The sequence below is a fragment of the Salmo salar genome, chromosome ssa01 (assembly GCF_905237065.1).
Source record: "Salmo salar chromosome ssa01, Ssal_v3.1, whole genome shotgun sequence".
NCBI lineage: Eukaryota > Metazoa > Chordata > Actinopteri > Salmoniformes > Salmonidae > Salmo > Salmo salar.
In genome coordinates this window covers 71,636,595-71,657,370 of record NC_059442.1, presented here as the reverse complement: position 1 = coordinate 71,657,370, position 20,776 = coordinate 71,636,595, and the positions used below count along the sequence as shown (strand labels likewise).

The window sequence follows — 20,776 nt, the reverse complement described above, 5'->3', positions numbered from 1 at the left end:
TGTAGAACCAGTTAGGAGTTTTTTCCTGACCACATTACATGACCAGGAAAAACTTAGGGCTCTATGTATTTGAGCTGACAGAATGTGAAGTGGATATTCCGTTTCTGTTATTCCCAGGGGACACAAAGACAAGCTGTTTGTGGTGAAGTGTAATCCTATCCTCATGGACAAGCTGGTCACAGTGGGAATCAAACACATCAAGTTCTGGCAGCATACAGGTGTGCCCTCCTGTTCTCCCTGACTGTCTCTCTTATACCATCAGCAGTGTTGGGGAAGCTACTCTGAAAATACAGTTTACCAAGCTACCAATTGCTTCACACTAGAAAAAATTCAGCTACACTAAATCAAATAAAATGTATTTATATAGCCCTTCTTACATCAGCTGATATCTCAAAGTGCTGTACAGAAACCCAGCCTAAAACCCCAAACAGCAAGCAATGCAGGTGTAGAAGCACTAAAGCTAACCTTAAGAAAAATATAGTTCCATGGGTGTTTTCACACAATTATTTTATCTTTAGGAAAGTGTTCCACCCTGTAATTCTTCTTATGAACAACTATTTAGCTTGTCAGGCATTGTACGTTTATTGAAATCAATTAATGTATGCCTGAGTTTCTAATGGTGTGCTGTCTCTAAAGGTGGGGGCCTTATGTTCAAGCGAGGCATCTTTGGGAGCCTGGGGAAGCTGGAGACGATGATGTCCGTGTGTTATGGTCGGACAGACGAGCTGGTGTTCTCTGGAGCCGCCACAGGGGACATATATGTCTGGAAGGAACCCATGCTGCTGAAGACCATCAAGGCCCACGACGGACCTGTGTTCGCCATGTACTCCCTGGACAAGGTTCTCATCATCTTTATTGCATGGTCTTTTTGACCAATGACAATTGGGAACGGCTCTATTTTGTACTCAGTGGCTTCCCAACACCCACTTAGTGTAAATATTTCAGCCGGTGTCTATTCCACAAGTTACCACCGGCTAAATCTATGACGTTAAAATGCCTATTTACTGTTCCATCTGATGGTGCAATCCACTGTCTCATCAGCCCAGCCAGGCAATTTATAAACTTGATCTCCACTATAAAAAGCATCTAGACATTATCTCACATTTCAATAATAGTGATAATGCCCTCGAAGCCGGTGTTTTGAGGATACATTGGCACGGTTTCCTGGCCCATGACTTTGTCTCTGGCCTAACATGCCAATATATCCTCCAAACACCGGCTTCAAGGGCATTATCACTTAAATACAACAGGTTACCAACATATTCAAATAATGATTAACATATTTTCATTAAAAACATTATTTTGATGAATTTATATATACTATTTCATCCTTCCACAAGATACAGTCCCAACACAGATCTAGGGTTGCTAGCCAAGCCGGCTGGTCGTTCGTTCTACTGGTTCGGTTGACAGAGACGTGACCCAGTCGTTCAGTCTTTTTGTTCTGTATCTATGGACGCCAGCCAGTCGTTCGTTCTAAATGTTCCATAGCCATACTGGCTGGTAATGTTCTTATCCCTTGCTTGCTAGCGAGCCAACTACGGCCAACTTACAGTCAAGTCAGCATTTGCGTTTGTTTAAGCTGTTTTCTAGTGGCATTTATTTGGGGACATCCATGACATTGAGCTAATGATGTGCGATTTTGCCTGGTGTAGAAAATATTGATACAATATTGTAAATGTCATAGAGACAGACAGTTCAGCATAGCTATCTAGCTAGCAAAACGATTCTCATTTCTTGCTAGCTAACCAAATGACACCTGCATCTCTAGCTGTAGCCACCGAAAAACAATGAGGGTAAAAAGTTGATCACTCACCTACTCCTCCAATGACATGACATCCTCCCAGCAGCTAGCTAGCTAACGGTAGGCTCTGTGTTTTTAGCTTACATTTACATTTACATCATTTAGCAGACGCTCTTATCCAGAGCAACTTACAAATTGGTGCATTCACCTTATGATATCCAGTGGAACAACCACTTTACAATAGTACATCTATATCTTTTTGGGGGGGGTGGGTTAGAAGGATTACTTTATCCTATCCCAGGTATTCCTTAAAGAGGTGGGGTTTCCGGTGTCTCCGGAAGGTGGTGATTGACTCCGCTGTCCTGGCGTCGTGAGGGAGCTTGTTCCACCATTGGGGTGCCAGAGCAGCGAACAGTTTTGACTGGGCTGAGCGGGAACTGTGCTTCCGCAGAGGTAGGGAGGCGAGCAGGCCAGAGGTGGATGAACGCAGTGCCCTTCTTTGGGTGTAGGGACTGATCAGAGCCTGAAGGTACGGAGGTGCCGTTCCCCTCACAGCTCCATAGGCAAGCACCATGGTCTTGTAGCAGATGCGAGCTTCAACTGGAAGCCAGTGGAGTGTGCGGAGGAGCGGGGTGACGTCAGAGAACTTGGGAAGGTTGAACACCAGACGGGCTGCGGCGTTCTGGATGAGTTGTAGGGGTTTAATGGCACAGGCAGGGAGCCCCGCCAACAGCGAGTTGCAGTAATCCAGACGGGAGATGACAAGTGCCTGGATTAGAACCTGCGCCGCTTCCTGTGTGAGGCAGGGTCGTACTCTGCGAATGTTGTAGAGCATGTACCTACAGGATCGGGTCACCGCCTTGATGTTAGCGGAGAACGACAGGGTGTTGTCCAGGGTCACGCCAAGGCTCTTAGCACTCTGGGAGGAGGACACAATGGAGTTGTCAACTGTGATGGAGAGATCATGGAACGGACAGTCCTTCCCCGGGAGGAAGAGCAGCTCCGTCTTGCCGAGGTTCAGCTTGAGGTGGTGATCTGTCATCCACACTGATATGTCTGCCAGACATGCAGAGATGCGATTCGCCACCTGGTTATCAGAAGGGGGAAAGGAGAAGATTAATTGTGTGTCGTCTGCGTAGCAATGATAGGAGAGACCATGTGAGGATATGACAGAGCCAAGTGACTTGGCGAGAATAGGAGAGGGCCTAGAACTGAGCCCTGGGGGACACCAGTGGTGAGAGCACGTGGTGCGGAGACGGATTCTCGCCACGCCACCTGGTAGGAGCAACCTGTCAGGTAGGATGCAATCCAAGAGTGAGCCGCGCCGGAGATGCCCAACTCGGAGAGGGTGGAGAGGAGGATCTGATGGTTCACAGTATCAAAGGCAGCAGATAGGTCTAGAAGGATGAGAGCAGAGGAGAGAGAGTTAGCTTTAGCAGTGCGGAGAGCCTCCGTGACAGAGAGAAGAGCAGTCTCAGTTGAATGCCCAGTCTTGAAACCTGACTGATTTGGATCAAGAAGGTCATTCTGAGAGAGATAGCAAGAGAGCTGGCCAAGGACGGCACGCTCAAGAAATTTGGAGAGAAAAGAAAGAAGGGATACTGGTCTGTAGTTGTTGACATCGGAGGGATCGAGTGTAGGTTTTTTGAGAAGGGGTGCAACTCTCGCTCTCTTGAAGACGGAAGGGACGTAGCCAGTGGTCAAGGATGAGTTGATGAGCGGGGTGAGGTAAGGGAGAAGGTCTCCGGAAATGGTCTGGAGAATAGAGGAGGGGATAGGGTCAAGCGGGCAGGTTGTTGGGCGGCCGGCCGTCACAAGTCGCAAAATTTCATCTGGAGAGAGAGGGGAGAAAGAGGTCAAAGCATAGGGTAGGGCAATGTGAGCAGGACCAGCGTTGTTGTTTGACTTAACAAACGAGGATCGGATGTCGTCAACCTTCTTTTCAAAATGGTTGACAAAGTCATCCGCAGAGAGGGAGGAGGATTCAGGAGGGAGGAGAAGGTGGCAAAGAGCTTCCTAGGGTTAGAGGCAGATGCTTGGAATTTAGAGTGGTAGAAAGTGGCTTTAGCAGCAGAAACGGAGGAAGAAAATGTGGAGAGGAGTGAGTGAAAAGATGCCAGGTCCGCAGGGAGGCTAGTTTTCCTCCATTTCCGCTCGGCTGCCCGGAGCCCTGTTTTGTGAGCTCGCAATGAGTCGTCAAGCCACGGAGCAGGAGGGGAGGACCGAGCCGGCCGGGAGGATAGGGGACATAGAGAGTCAAAGGATGCAGAAAGGGAGGAGAGGAGGGTTGAGGAGGCAGAATCAGGAGATTGGTTGGAGAAGGATTGAGCAGAGGGAAGAGATGATAGGATGGAAGAGGAGAGAGTAGCAGGAGAGAGAGAGCGAAGGTTGCGACGGCGCAATACCATCTGAGTAGGGGCAGAGTGAGTAGTGTTGGAGGAGAGCGAGAGGGAAAAGGATACAAGGTAGTGGTCGGAGACTTGGAGGAGAGTTGCAGTGAGATTAGTAGAAGAACAGCATCTAGTAAAGATGAGGTCAAGCGTATTGCCTGCCTTGTGAGTAGGGGGGGACGGTGAGAGGGTGAGGTCAAAAGAGGAGAGGAGTAGAAAGAAGAAGGCAGAGAGAAATGAGTCAAAGGTAGACGTAGGGAGGTTAAAGTCACCCAGAATTGTGAGGGGTGAGCCATCCTCAGGAAAGGAACTTATCAAGGCGTCAAGCTCATTGATGAACTCTCCAATGGAACCTGGAGGGCGATAAATGATAAGGATGTTAAGCTTGAATGGGCTAGTGACTGTGACAGCATGGAATTCAAAGGAGGAGATAGACAGATGGGTCAGGGGAGAAAGAGAGAATGTCCACTTGGGAGAGATGAGGATTCCAGTGCCACCACCCCGCTGACCAGATGCTCTCGGGGTATGCGAGAACACGTGGTCAGACGAGGAGAGAGCAGTAGGAGTAGCAGTGTTTTCTGTGGTAATCCATGTTTCCGTCAGCGCCATGAAGTCGAGGGACTGGAGGGTAGCATAGGCTGAGATGAACTCTGCCTTGTTGGCCGCAAACCGGCAGTTCCAGAGGCTGCCGGAGACCTGGAACTCCACGTGGGTCGTGCGTGCTGGGACCACCAGGTTAGAGTGGCAGCCGCCATGCGGTGTGAAGCGTTTGTGTGGCCTGTGCAGAGAGGAGAGAACAGGGATAGACAGACACATAGTTGACAGGCTACAGGAGAGGCTACGCTAATGCAAAGGAGATTGGAATGAAAATTAACTAAACAACTGGGGAAGCGAGAGAGCAGGGCCTCCCTCACTAACCATTCACTGAAACACTCAAATATAACTTTTCCAACTTCCACTTTAGAAATTATAATTGATGTAAACTACAGTGGTTCAATGTTTCCAGGAATAGGCTCAAACTTAGTTTATTCAGCTAGATAACTTGGTACAGTATTCTTCCGTGAAACCCACCCAGTGCACCGTGTCCTATGACGCCGTAGCTAACTAGCATGCTAGCATCCAATAACACACGGTTAGCACCAATACACAATGTTAGCACCAATACTTGGTTACAAGAAACTACCAATGGATCATTCGTGTCCGTGTCTAGTCCCTTTCATAACGCAGAAGTAATTAAACGTTGGCTAGCTAACACAAAGTCAGTCCTGCTAGCTACACAAGTGGACTACACAACTCGAAAGTTCAGAAAGCTTACGTTGCAAAAATCTTATTGACTAAAAATGATACAGTATGGCTAGCTGGTAGAGTTGGCTAGCTATCGGTGGCTGCGTTTACCTTTATCTTTTATCTTTGATACAGAGACAACTATGTAGCTAGCTAACATTACACTAATCAAATCGTTCCGTTGTAATGTATTTAGTTTCTACAGTACTGCTAGTTGCTAAAGTTGGCTAGCTAGCAGTGGCTGTGGTGTTTTGGTGTTGACGCCGTTTGGAAAACGGCGCGAACGAACGAATACAGCTGGCTAGCTAACCTTGTTAGTTTCTCAAAGCTACACCTATACCTTTAGCTACACCTTTATCCTTGATGCAAAGACAACTATGTAGCTAGCTAGCTAACATTACACTAATCAAATCGTTCCGTTGTAATGTAATGTAATGAAATGAAATGTAATATTACCCGCGGAGCGAAGTACAGCACGACTACTCACTCCTTGCTAAATAAATAGCTACATAAATAGATACACTAACCTATTAGCCAGGTTATGAGCATGACTGACTTGTGATCATTTTTTAAATATATATATATATGACCTTTGTTTAACCAGGTAGGCAAGTTGAGAACAAGTTCCCATTTACAACTGCGACCTGGCCAAGATAAGGCAAAGCAGTTTGACACATACAACAACACAGAGTTACACATGGAATAAAACAAACATACAGTCAATAATACAGTTCAAAAACAAGTCTATATACAATGTGAGCAAATGAGGTGAGATAAGGGAGGTAAAGGCAATAAAAAGGCCACGGTGGCGAAGTAAATACAATATAGCAATTAAAAACACTGGAATTGTAGATTTGCAGTAGGTGAATGTGCAAAGTAGAAATTCTGGGGTGCAAGGGAGAAAAATAAATAAATAAATATAGTAGAGGATGAGGTAATTGTTTGGGCTATTTATCGATGGGCTATGTACAGGTGCTGTGAGCTGCTCTGACAGCTGGTGCTTAAAGCTGGTGAGGGAGATAAGTGTTTTCAGTTTCAGAGATTTTTGTAGTTCGTTCCAGTCATTGGCAGCAGAGAACTGGAAGGAGAGGCGGCCAAAGGAGGAATTGGCCCTGGGGGTGACCAGTGAAATACACCTGCTGGAGTGCGTGCTACAGGTGGGTGCTGCTATGGTGACCAGCGAGCTGAGATAAGGCGGGACTTTACCTAGCAGGGTCTTGTAGATGACCTGGAACCAGTGGGTTTGGCGACGAGTATGAAGCGAGGGCCAGCCAATGAGAGCGTACAGGTCGCAGTGGTGGGTAGCATATGCGGCTTTGGTGACGAAACGGATGGCACTGTGATAGACTGCATCCAATTTGTTGAGTAAGGTGTTGGAGGCTATTTTGTAAATGACATCGCCAAAGTCGAGGCTAGGTAGGATGGTCAGTTTTACGAGGGTATGTTTGGCAGCATGAGTGAAGGATGCTTTGTTTCGATATAGGAAGCCAATTCAAGATTTAACTTTGGATTGGAGATGTTTGATGTGAGTCTGGAAGGAGAGTTTACAGTCTAACCAGACACCTAGGTATTTGTAGTTGTCCACATATTCTAAGTCAGAACCGTCCAGAGTAGTGATGCTGGGTGGGCGGGCAGGTGTAGGCAGCGATCGGTTGAAGGGCATGCATTTAGTTTTACTTGTATTTAAGAGCAGTTGGAGGCTACGGAAGGAGAGTTGTATGGCATTGAAGCTCGTCTGGAGGGTAGTTAACACAGTGTCCAAAGAAGGGCCAGAAGTATACAGAATGGTGTCGTCTGCGTAGGGGTGGATCAGAGACTCACCAGCAGCAAGAGCAACATCATTGATGTATAGAGAGAAAAGAGATGGCCCAAGAACTGAACCCTGTGGCACCCCCATACAGAGGCCCGGACAACAGGCCGTCCGATTTGACACACTGAACTCTATCGGAAAAGTAGTTGGTGAACCAGACAAGGCAATCATTTGAGAAACCGAGGCTGTTGAGTCTGCTGATGAAGATGTGGTGATTGACAGAGTCGAAAGCCTTGGCCAGGTCAATGAATACGGCTGCCCAGTATTGTTTCTTATCGATGGCGGTTAAGATATCGTTTAGGACCTTGAGCATGGCTGAGGTACACCCATGACCAGCTCTGAAACCCGATTGCATAATGGAGAAGGTACGGTGGGATTCGAAATGGTCAGTGATCTGTTTGTTAACTTAGCTTTTGAAGACCTTAGAAAGGCAGGTAGGATAGTTATAGGTCTGTAGCAGTTTGGGTCAAGAGTGTCCCCCCCTTTGTAGAGGGGGATGACCGCAGCTGCTTTCCAATCTTTGGAAATCTCAGACGACACGAAAGAGAGGTTGAACAGGCTAGTAATAGGGGTTGCAACAATTTCGGCAGATAATTTTAGATAGAAAGGGTCCAGATTGTCTAGCCCGGCTGATTTGTAGGGGTCCAGATTTTGCAGCTCTTTCAGAACATCAGCTGACTGGATTTGGGAGAAGGAGAAATGGGGAAGGCTTGGGTGAGTTGCTGTAGGGGGTGCAGTGCTGTTGACCGGGGTAGGGGTAGTCAGGTGGAAAGCATGGCCAGCCGTAGAGAAATGCTTATTGAAATTCTTAATTATAGTAGATTTATCGGTGGTGACAGAGTTTCCTATCCTCAGTGCAGTGGGCAGCTGGGAGGAGGTGCTCTTATTCTCCATGGACTTTAGTGTCCCAGAACTTTTTGAGTTTGTGTTGCAGGAAGCAAATTTCTGCTTGAAAAAGCTAGCCTTGGCTTTTCTAACTGCCTGTGTATATTGGTTTCTAACTTCCCTGAAAAGTTGCATATCACGGGGGCTGTTCGATGCTAATGCAGAAGGATGTTTTTGTGCTGGTTAAGGGCAGTCAGGTCTGGAGTGAACCAAGGGCTATATCTGTTCATGGTTCTACATTTTTTGAATGGGGCATGCTTATTTAAGATGGTGAGGAAGGCATTTTTAAAGAATAACCAGGCACCTCTACTGACGGGATGAGGTCAATATCCTTCCAGGATACCCGGGCCAGGTCGATTAGAAAGGCCTGCTCGCTGAAGTGTTTCAGGGAGCGTTTGACAGTGATGAGGGGTGGTCGTTTGGTCGCAGAGCCATTGCGGATACAGGCAATGATGCAGTGATCGCTGAGATCTTGGTTGAAAACAGCAGAGGTGTATTTAGAGGGCAAGTTGGTTAGGATGATATCTGTTTACGGCTTTGGGGTTGTACCTGGTAGGTTCATTGATAGTTTGTGTGAGATTGAGGGCAACGAGCTTAGATTGTAGGATGGCCGTGGTGTTAAGCATGTCCCAGTTTAGGTCACCTAGCAGCACGAACTCTGAAGATAGATGGGGGGCAATCAGTTCACATATGGTGTCCAGAGCACAGCTGGGGGCAGAGGGTGGTCTATAGCAAGCGGCAACGGTGAGAGACTTGTTTTTAGAGAGGTGGATTTTTAAAAGTAGAAGTTCAAGTTGTTTGGGTACAGACCTGGATAGTAGGACAGAACTCTGCGAGTTCTCTACAGTAGATTGCAACATCGCCCCCTTTGGCTGTTCTATCTTGTCTGAAAATGTTGTAGTTAGGGATGGAGATTTCAGAGTTTTTGGTGGTCTTCCTAAGCCAGGATTCAGACACGGCTAGGACATCCGGGTTGGCAGAGTTTGCTAAAGCAGTGAATAAAACAAACTTAGGGAGGAGGCTTCTAATGTTAACATGCATGAAGGCTTTTACGGTTACAGAAGTCAACAAAAGAGAGCGCCTGGGGAATAGGAGTGGAGCTAGGCACTGCAGGGCCTGGATTAACCTCTACATCGCCAGAGGAACAGAGGAAGAGTCCTTGCCCTTGCTAGTTTGATTGTATTGACATTCTCAGCCTTAGTTACATTGGTCCAATTTTTGTCTAAAATATTGAGTCATTTCAAACTGAAACAATGCATCCCGAATAGGTGGAGGGGCCCCAGTGGAGGCTGCTGAGGGGAGAAAGGCTCATAATAATGACCGGAATGGAGAAAATGGAATCAAACACCTGGAAACCATCTGTTTGACCAAGAGTGTCACGGGTGTCGTAGGGTTTAGACCAAGACGCAGCGGGAAAATGTATACTCATCTTCTTTTATTATAGTGAAGAAGGAAAACACATACAACGCATACAAAACAAAACGAACTTGACAGTCTTGTCAGGCAAAACAGCTAAACAAGAACAATCTCCCACAAAAACCCATGAAAAACAAACTCCTAATTATAGGACCCTCAATCAGAGGCAACAATAACCAGCTGCCTCCAATTGAAGGTCCAACCCCAATTAACTAAACATAGAAATACAAAAGACTAGATATGTTCTAGATATGTTCTATGTTAGTATATTTCTAACAAACCCTGGACTAATAAATCAAATACCCCTCTACCTAAACACATACACAAAACACACCCTGAACCACATAAAACAAACACCCCCTGCCACGTCCTGACCAAACTACAATAACAAATAACCCCTCTACTGGTCAGGACGTGACAAAGAGAGACTGGCATGCATAGTATTTACCTCAGCCCTCTGATTACAATGAAGAGCAAGATGTGCCTCTCTGTTTGGGCCAGCTACAGCTTAACCCGTTTTTTTGGAGTGTGGTGTCAAAAAAGCATAGCATCTCTTTATGACGGACAGACTTCTCCCTGTCTTTACAACCACTGAATCTATATGTTTTGACCATGAAGTTTACAATCTAAGGTAACGCCAAGTAATATAGTCTCCTCAACTTGTTCAACAGCCACACCATTCATTACCAGATTCAGCTGAGGTCTAGAACTTAGGGAATTATTTGTACCAAATACAATGCTCTTAGTTTTAGAGATGTTCAGGACCAGTTTATTACTGGCCACCCATTCCAAAACAGACCTCAACTCTTTGTTAAGGGTTTCAGTGACTTCATTAATTGTGGTTGCTGATGCGTATATGGTTGAATCATCAGCATACATGAACACACATGCTTTGTTTAATGCCAGTGGCAGGTCATTGGTAAAAATAGAAAAGAGTAGAAGACCTAGAGAGCTGCCCTGCGGAACACCACACTTTACATGTTTGACATTAGAGAAGCTTCATTTAATGAAACCCCTTTGAGTTCTATTAGATAGATAGCTCAGAATCCACGATATGGCAGAGGTTGAAAAGCCATAACACATGCATTTCTTCAACAACAGGTAATGGTCAATAATATCAAAGGCTGTTTGATCACAAAGACAACAGAAGCTGCCTTCACTATGCCAGCACCATTTCAACTTCAACATTTCAACATCATCAAATCACCTCTGCTTAGTCTAATACAGGGACAACTTAAAGATACAAAAAACAATTTAGTCCAACCAACGTAAGCTAAATATCATGTGGCTGTCCATGGTTCTGATTTCTGTGTGTGTGTGTGTGTGTGTGTGTGTGTGTGTGTGTGTGTGTGTGTGTGTGTGTGTGTGTGTGTGTGTGTGTGTGTGTGTGTGTGCGTTCGTGCATGTAGAATAACATGTTGACTCACCCTACTTGTAGAGAAACGCCAAAGCCATCCTCTTCTCTTTCATGTTGACGAAAAAGTCTATCACTCTGTCATACTATACACGCTTTTATTTTTTGTTGTCTTAGGCTACCTGGCTAAAATGCTTGCTCGCTAGCCTAACTTCCATTCATGGGCAGCGTTAGCTAGTTAACATTATCTTTCTACATCTAGCTACATATTGAACTTCCATCCTCTCAGGCCAGGGGCACAACAATGTATGAATTCATGGTTGGATCAGAATCGCTGTTATAATCATTGGCCAGTATGGAGAATTAAGTAAAATCATTAGTCCAAATCTCTATCTCCATCTAATTTAGGAAAGGGATGATTTTAGCTAGCAAGGCACCGGAGGACAACAACACAAAGAGATGCAACAATTCAAGTTTTTCTGTCAATGATGTATGCTCTCAATGGGATTTGATAGGAGTGACGCCAAAATCCAAACTGGCTCCCTTGGCACTTTTTTTGTTGGCTGCTTTTCCAGCCAACAAGTGCTCAGCATATGTGGGGACTTCTTCAAGACTGTTGGAAAAGCATTGCTTGTGAAGCTGGTTGAGTGAATGCCAAGAGTGTGCAAAGCTGTCATCAAGGCAAAGGGTGGCTAATTTGAAGAATATACAATATAAAATATATTTTGATTTGTTAAACACTATTTTGGTTACTACTTGATTCCATATGTGTTATTTCATAGTTTTGATGTCTTCACTATTATTCTACAATGTAGAAATTTGTAAAAAATAAAGAAAAGCCCTTAAATGAGTAGGTGTGTCCAAACCTTTGACTGGTACTGTATATGTGATGCTTTTACTGAAACCTTTCATCAGAGAAGTAGCCTTAAGGCGGATGTGGGAGGCCATTCCTGGTAGAGACCTCCGCTGAATTCCTGATGTGTTGTTGTTGTTGCTGCTGCTTCAAATCCTTGACAGGCCCTGCCTGCTAATAGAATAGTAATTGTAATTCCCAGCTGCTTCTGTGTGTTGGGAAAGATGTCAGAGAAAGACAGTATTTTTCATTTGTCTTCCCTCCATCCATACTTTTCTCATGCACTTCATCACCCAACACTACATTCTCAGTTTCAAGACAAACTGACCCCCTAGCATACTGCAGCAGTTCAGACAGACCTCTTGAGAAGATGTCAGGCAGAAGATTAGTGTAGGTCAGAGCCCCTGTCTCATCCGACCCTCATCACTGAAAGTTTTCCTCAGTGTGGTTGTCAGAGTTGGAGTACACTGGGTGACGTCCCTCTGCTGTTGTTCCCTCCAGGGCTTTGTGACAGGTGGGAAGGACGGAGTGGTGGAGTTGTGGGACGACATGTTTGAGAGGTGCCTAAAGACCTACGCCATCAAGAGAGCAGCCCTCTCCCCGGGATCTAAAGGTAGGATAACACTCTCTGCCCTACAGTAACTGAAAGAGTCTATGACAGATACAGAAACACTGTCTGAGAAGTGCTGTAGTTCTCTCTTGAAGCTCACACTGACCATGTAAAGCACATACCTGTATCAGGAAGCATAATGTGTTTGAAATTTGACCATAAACATTCAATAGATACTGTAACCATCATTGACCACTTTTGCCTCCTACATTTAGTGTTGCTATCTCTTGGCCTCATGTGGAATTGCAGTTATATTTCACATGGATCTGCTGCTATCGATCTGAGAGGATTTAGCACTGTAAGTCTTTACAGTGCTATTTGTGTGCGTCCCCCAGGGCTACTCCTGGAGGACAACCCCTCCATCCGTGCCATAACTCTGGGACATGGACACATCCTGGTGGGAACCAAGAACGGAGAAATACTTGAAATTGACAAGAGTGGACCCATGACCTTGCTGGTCCAGGTGTGTGTGTGTTTGTTTGTGTGTGTATCTGTGGGCCTGTGCCTGTGTGTGTGCATACAGCTGAAACACCTAGGGTGGTGTGTTTTACTTATTCTACTTGGTTTTCCCAATTTGGGTTAGAGACATTTTTACAGCAGCATCCTGCAGTAAAACAGCAGCCCTCAAGTGTTGTCTGTTCTCCACCTACTCAGGCTTCTGGATCTGTTAGCTTCTTCCCTATTTCCTGTGTTCTCCACTCAGGGACTGCAGTCAGAAATATATCTTTGCATATCTGAGGCAGGCTTTAACAGTTTGCCACTTGGCTGGCTCCGAAAAGCTCTGTGTTCCCCCTCTGGATTATCCAGCCCAGTTGAGGAATAGTTCATAGCTTAATATCTCAATACCTTCTTCCTTATTATTGTCAAACCTGTCACGGTTTTTCCTCTCCTGTGTGCACAAGGCTTGCATATGGCCTCTGTAGTAGTAATGTGCAGTTTGCGAACAATTAGTTTTACTGACTAGAGAGTCATGATTCGTTTTTCTGAGCGAATCATTCGTTTTAGTCGTTCGTTTGACTTGCTGGCCGCAATTAATTCTACAGCAGGGTTAATACACAGTCCTCCGGCTCAGCGGCTCAGGAGACCTGCTCCAACCAACAACCCAAGAATGGTGCTGCAATGGATACCTGCTGTTTTACTGGCTCCTGACCATTTTGTGTGTTTTTTGCACTGATCTTAACTTTTTTTGTGCATAATGTTTCCACTATTGTTTCCTATGACCGAAAAACACTTCTGGACATCAGAGCAGTGATCACTAACTTCGATTTGGATTAGTATTTCTACATCAACGAGTCGGCGGCGCAGGACATACTGCTCACCCTGGACCAGGGCCTAATCCCAGAGACTCGGAAAAGGAAAAGACGGCGTAAGAGAGGCAAATAAATAATCTGCCTCTACCCTCCTATAAGGGCACGAGGCGAGACCCAGGTGCAGACACAGGAGACAGATGGTTAGAGTCTTTGTTTATTAATATCCAAAAGGAGTACGCAAGACAATGGTCGTGGACAGGCAAAAGGTCAAAACCAGATTCTGAGTCCACAAGAGGTAAAGAGTGGCAGACAGGCTCGATGTCAGGGCAGGCAGAAGGGTCAGGCAGGTGGGTACGGAGTCCAGAAAAACAGGCAAGGGTCAAAACCGGGAAGACTACAAAAAGAGAATAGAAAACACGAGCACGGGAAAAACACGCTGGTTGACTTGAAAACATACAAGACGAACTGGCAGAGAGACAGGAAACACAGGGATAAATACACCAGGGAAAGTAAGCAACACCTGGAGGGGGTGGAGAGACAATCACAAGGAAAGATGAAACAGATCAGAGCGTGACACCTCCGTTCTATTGGCGAACGTACAATCACTAGAGAAAGAACTGGACGAGCTCCGTTCAAGACTATCCTATCAACGGGACCAGAAGAAAAGTAATATCCTATGTTTTGTGGCTGAACAAGAACATGGATAATATACATCTAGCTGGTTTTTCTATGCATAGTCAAGACTTTATGGCAGCGTTGGGTAAGGTTAGGGGGGAGGGGTGTGTCTGTTTACGACAGCTGTTGCACAATCTCTAATATTAAGGACGTCTCGAGGTTCTGCTCGCCTGAGTTAGAATACCTCATGGTAAGTTGTAGACTATACTATTTACCAAGAGAGTTTTCATCTGTATTTTTTGTAGCTGTCTATTTACCACCACAAACCAATGCTGGCACTTTTATTATTACGTGTTTTACTTTTCAATTTTTTTTCTATTTTCTGTCTCTCTGCATTGTTGTGAAGGGCCTGTAAGTAAGCATTTCACTATTAGTCTACACCTGTTGTTTACGAAGCATGTGACCAATAAGATTTTATTTTATTTGAACTGTCTGTCATATGCGCGCAGGAAAATAGATTGCTGCAGGCAGCCTAGAGGAGAAAAAGACAAGTTTAGAACTGTTAATTGATCACATGGTGCAATAATGAATGCAATCAATTGATTATTAAATGTTATGATGGACACAGCTTCGTAGATCCAAAACATACACACAGCCTCTGCTCAACAAACTCCAACTCAAGAACAAATTATTTGGGGTGCTGCCTGGGGGCTGTTTGGGTGCTGCAGTTCGCAAACGATATTGTGCTTATCACCCTCACGGCAGTCAAGCAATGCATTCTGCTAAGATCTCGTTCACAATCTAGTCCAGTTGCGGCCACAACTAGACCTCGTTTCAAATGTATCATCAAGAAATGATCTTGTTTGTATGCCTAGCAATCAACAAATGTACAGTCTCAGTCACAAATGACAGCTTGTAGAATCATGACTCTTTCGAGTTTTCAGTTCATCGTTCGCAGGTAGGGGGTCCTGCGTGCTCTGGGCATTACAGACTCAAATGAACAAAATGAGTCGAAAGATTTGTTATTTTGACTGAACAAGACGAAAAGATCTGATTCAGTAAAAAGAGGCGAACTTCCCATCTCTGCATTGTAGATGACAGTTACTGTAGTTTGTATAATGACTGTGTGTGTGTGTGTGTGTGTGTGTGTGTGTGTGTGTGTGTGTGTGTGTGTGTGTGTGTGTGTGTGTGTGTGTGTGTGTGTGTGTGATGCTTGCTTGCTTTCTCTGTGGTAGTTCCCTCCTATGGGTGCAGCCCAACTCTTAAAGCTCAGAGTCAGAACCTTCCAGACTCCCTAGCGGTCAGGTACCTGTGCTCTGTTGCCATGGTGAACAGAGCTGATAGGGATGGGTTATGAAGGATCAGTATGGATGTGTTGTTGGGTAAAATGACTGCAGCTATCTGAGATGTGATCGATTGGGCTTTTGTTTTGTCTCAAAAGTACCGTCTCTCGCTCAAACCCCACTTCAATATGAGCACGATGTATTGTCCTGAGAAAAATGGCGAGTGATTTTGTGGGTGACAGGTGTGTCAAATGGATTAGGTGTAGGTCAGGGCATGTCAACTGACTGACTGACAGCTGTGTGTGTCCGTCTGTTGCTATGGTTACAGGGTCACATGGAAGGCGAGGTGTGGGGTCTCGCTGCTCACCCCCTGCTCCCCATATGTGCCACAGTGAGTGACGACAAAACCCTGCGGATATGGGAGCTCTCCACCAACCACCGCATGGTGGCCGTTCGCAAACTTAAAAAAGGTACTGCTGAATGTTGATATCTTCATCAACTAATGAGTCATTAAGCGAGTCATTAATTCCCATGATCATCAACAGACATAAGGCACTCCAGTGTCACCTTCTGTTTCTGTGTCTGTCAGTCTATGTCTGTATCTCCATTTTGGAAGTGTATAAGTGTGTGTTGTGTTGTGTTGTGTGTGTGTATCAGGTGGAAGATGCTGTGCCTTCTCCCCTGATGGGAAAGCCTTAGCAGTGGGCCTCAACGATGGTAGTTTCCTGGTGGTGAACTCTGACACCCTGGAGGACCTGGTGTCCTTCCATCACAGGAAGGAGTCCATCTCTGACGTCAGGTTTTCACAAGGTAACCTTTGACAACTGACTTATCATTGAAATGTACATTCATTGTTGTCTGTATTTCATAACACTGCTAATATGCATAGGTATTTTATTAGTAAGGTTCATTTGAGTTAAACTTTTCCTAAAACATGAAGTGAGGTTTCACAGAATAGCATTTTCGCCCACCTGGCTGAGGTATTAATTATTTGTTCTATGGCTTCCTCCTCAGATGCTGGTAAATACCTTGCAGTGGCCTCTCATGATAACTTTGTGGATATCTACAATGTGCTGTCCAGCAAGAGGGTGGGAATCTGTAAAGGAGCTTCCAGCTATATCACTCATATAGACTGGGACTCTCGTGGTGAGTTTATGGTGTAATTGGAAGCAGAGCATGGATTCCCATAAGTATTCTGTAGATACAAGCTCAAATTTTGTCTTTTGATTCTGAGATTGTTCTTTTTTCTATAGGTAAATTGCTGCAAGTAAATTCAGGTGCCAAAGAGCAATTATTCTTTGAAGCCCCAAGAGGCAAGAGACAAACCATACGAAATGCTGAGGTAAGAGACCCAACTGAGATTGCAATTTTCTTGTAATTTTTCCCAGCTAGACCACAAATATTAATGGACACCCCATAAAAGCATGAGGCAGTGTTTAACTGTGTGTGTGTGTGTGTGTGTGTGTGTGTGTGTGTGTGTGTGTGTGTGTGTGTGTGTGTGTGTGTGTGTGTGTGTGTGTGTGTGTGTGTGTGTGTGTGTGTGTGTGTGTGTGTGTGTGTGTGTGTGTGTGTGTGTGTGTGTGTGTGTGTGTGTGCGTGCATTCATGTTTCCGCCTGTCAGATAGAGAAGATGGAGTGGGCTACCTGGACGTGTGTCCTGGGCCCCACCTGTGAGGGGATCTGGCCCACCCACAGTGACATCACAGACGTCAACGCCGCCTCACTGACCAAAGACAAGAAGCTGCTTGCTACCGGAGATGACTTTGGCTTCCTCAAGCTCTTCAGCTATCCAGCCAGGGTGAGACAGGCACTAGATGTTCAATTCAATTTTACTCTCTTGAACTGAAATGGAATTGACCCCAACGCTGGTACATGACTCTGTTGTTGATTCAAGTCAAATGTTGTCTCTTGTTTTTTCGTGGGCTCTGTCTGCTCCCTCCTCAGGGTCAGTATGCACGCTTCAAGAAGTACATGGGTCACAGTGCCCATGTAACCAATGTTCGATGGGGACAAGATGATGCCATGCTACTGACGCTCGGCGGAGCTGACACAGCGCTGATGATCTGGGCCCTGGAGAGAACCGGAGAGGGTCACAGGGAGAACCCTGTGGACAGTGAGGAGTCAGACGATGACATTGAGGAGGACGGAGGTAAACGCCGGCCTTTAGACTACTGATCCATACAGTACAATCTTCTCTCAAAACTCGAATACATTCTCAACAAACATCTTGATCAAATCCTACTTTTCACAAACTGCTCTAATTGGTAAAGTCTATCCCTGTGGGCGTGTCTGTAGGGTATGACAGTGATGTGGCGAGGGAGAAGAGCATTGACTACACCACTAAGATCTATGCTGTCAGCATCCGGGACATGTGTGGCATCAAACCCCACCAGCAACTGAAGGAGGTGTCGGCAGAGGAAAGGTACACCCCCATGCCAGCTTCTGTGTTTGGACTGGTTGTTGTCACTCAAAGTGATAGAGCTTAAACATTAGAGAGTGTCTTGGCTCCTGACTGTTGTGTTGAGTGTGTATATTTAAAACAATTGAAAAAGTCTGAAGCAGTGACAATTTAAAAAACGGTCAAGTTTTAGCTGTTGTTTTAGGCCTCAAAAGACTGTATTAACGTCTTGATCCTAATCAGGCTACCATCAGCAGCCAACACTATGATTATCTCAAATTAGAAACTGGGTGGTTCAAGCCCTGAATGCTGATTGGCTGATAGCTGTGATATATCAGACCAAATACCATGGGTATGATGAAACATTTATTTTTACTGCTCTAATTACGTTGGTGACCAGTTTATATATTTTTATTTATTTCACCATTATTTAACTAGGCAAGTCAGTTAAGAACAAATTCTTATCTACAATGACGGCCTACCCCGGCCAAACCCTAACGATGCTGGGCCAATTGTGTGCCGACCTATGGGACTCCAAATCACGGCCGGTTGTGATACAGCCTGGAATCGAACCAGGGTCTGTAGTGACACCTTTAGCACTGAGATGCAATGCCTTAGACCACTGCGCCACTCGGGAGCCCTAAAATAATACAATAACAATAAGGCACATCGGGGGTTTGTTGTATATAGCCAATATACCACGGCTAAGGGCTGTGTCCAGGCACTCTTCGTTGTGTCGTGCATAAAGAACAGCCCGTAGCCGTGGTATATTGGCCACATACCACACCTCCTCAGGCCTTATTGCTTAAAGGAATGCTTATAGAGCCCTCTGGTGTCAGAAACAGAAACTGCACCTGTCTTTTTTGTCATTTGATACAACTTTAGTTACCTCCTACCTATCAATATACATCTTGGTGTTGTTTGAGTATAACTGACATCTACTGTATTTATCCTTTTGTAAAGCCTGAGAGGTGGTCATTGTAGGATTGACATGGATATAGAATTTGGTCTTGCGTTTTATGATACAGAGTGAGTTGACTTTTTAGTGCTTAGCTGACATCATTTGCAGAGTAAGGGAAGGCTGCTTGGGGTGTTTTTTCATGTTAGGCTATTTCAAATGGAGTATGAGGCCTGATTTAATCATTTGATAGACATTATAGGCTACTCTTTACCTATCTGTACAACTTAACCCCTAAAAAGGATTTACAAAAAGAGACATAATTCTATGCTCATATAAAGATCTTTATCACCATTTCCATGTAATGTCTTTCTGCACTGTATGAGTGTATGTGTGTCCTCTCTCTCCAATACCCTCTCTATATTAGTCAGCTCTGTTGCTATGATACGATGGATTGTCCTGGGCATGTATTGTGGGTGTAACCCGTTGATATTGTATGCTGTGTGCATGTTTTATATGTTGTCCATCTATTTGTGGATTGTTGGATGTATGTGTTTGGGTCATAATCTGTGTGGTTTTACAGTATGAGATTGCATGTATTTGTGGCTTGTGTAGGAATCTAGTCAATGTATTGCATAATGTTATGTGCATGTATAGCAGGTGTGCTCTCTGGCACTTCTGTGTGATATATGTTGCTATGATACCGATATGTGGTCTATACATAACAGTATCATTGGTATGATCTCAGTTGCTTTGAGACTGTATAGAGTATATACTCTACTGTGTGTGTGTGTGTGTGTGTGTGTGTGTGTGTGTGTGTGTGTGTGTGTGTGTGTGTGTGTGTGTGTGTGTGTGTGTGGTATGTACAATAAGTAGAAGTATTGTTGTGAAAAATCCAATGCAGTATACACCGTGCATGATTTACAATAAAATGGTATGATTATTTTATCAATCCCTTTATGATTTGTGTACACTTAATTCAGCAATTTGCATGTTTGCACAGTACTAACCCCATTAAGCAGTACTGTAGCTAGATATTCTCTCTCTAGCCACCAATAAACAGTGATTGCAGTTACTACAAACCCTGATATTATAGCTAATAGGGTCAATTGTTGCCCTATGGCCTCCATTGTCTACTACACCATTAAAGTTGAGTGTTCAGTTTTGCGCTCCTAGTCCTTGATGAATGTATAACAGACTGTATTCTCTGGGGTTAGTCAGCTCCATGGTAACATGCTGATTTGTCCCCCCAACCTTACTATCTGTGATCCCCATGACTCTGGGGCACACTTCTGTCTGCAGAAACACCTAATATCTCTATTGTGTTTTAACTTGCATTCCTTTGGAGGCAGGGCATTGTCAAGTAAGTATGATCTAATGCATACATTCTGTGCTAAATATGGGATGTGGATGTGGGTGGTATTCCCATACATTAAGTCCCATTTATACCTGGTGCTAACACGCGTCCTTTGTCCTGATCTTGTCCACATTCTGATTGTGCCCACATTGTTAGACTGGTGTAGATGATTACAAGATACATTGTGATCTGATTGTAAAGTGTAAACGGACAAGATCAGGACAAGAGCAGGACGAAGGAAGCATATTAGAACCAGGCTTATAAACAGGGCTTTAGATGTGCAGGACAAGGATAGTAGTAGAGTGGGCAGAAGATAGAATATCTAACATTCAATAGAGTATGGTGTTGTTATTTCAACAGAATGGAACAAACAAATCTGTGTTTATTATTCCTTTTTAACCTGTACCTGTAATTTGAAAAGTGTTTGTTTATTCATTCATGTCCTATAATGGTACTACAGGAGGCAGGTCTGAAACATTTTCTAGTCATCTATTTATTTGAACTATGGGCATAACCTCCCATAGCCTATGGGTCCTAATATCACTCAGCTTGCTTAAACTCCTCAAATTCTGAGTAACATGAAGTCATGGGAATTGCATGAGTAACACATTTTATTTCAGATTCTCATT

The 20,776-nt window shown here is 44.7% G+C and overlaps 1 protein-coding gene across 5 annotated transcripts in view; it reads left to right on the top strand.

Moving 5' to 3' along the window:
* Positions 1-20,776, top strand: part of LOC106608004 (echinoderm microtubule-associated protein-like 6) — a 91,020-nt gene that overhangs the window by 52,934 nt on the left and 17,310 nt on the right. For 3 of the 5 annotated variants that reach the window (XM_014205621.2, XM_014205630.2, XM_014205611.2), the window contains exons 17-28: positions 118-218; positions 637-839; positions 12,238-12,349; positions 12,682-12,809; positions 15,823-15,964; positions 16,152-16,304; positions 16,509-16,640; positions 16,748-16,836; positions 17,116-17,292; positions 17,439-17,643; positions 17,790-17,916; positions 20,139-20,153. In XM_014205621.2, the coding sequence (XP_014061096.2) occupies positions 118-218; positions 637-839; positions 12,238-12,349; positions 12,682-12,809; positions 15,823-15,964; positions 16,152-16,304; positions 16,509-16,640; positions 16,748-16,836; positions 17,116-17,292; positions 17,439-17,643; positions 17,790-17,916; positions 20,139-20,153 (1,584 nt within the window). The remainder of the gene's footprint in view (positions 1-117; positions 219-636; positions 840-12,237; positions 12,350-12,681; positions 12,810-15,822; positions 15,965-16,151; positions 16,305-16,508; positions 16,641-16,747; positions 16,837-17,115; positions 17,293-17,438; positions 17,644-17,789; positions 17,917-20,138; positions 20,154-20,776) is intronic. The other 2 variants (XM_014205648.2, XM_014205640.2) reach the window with 1 other exon arrangement.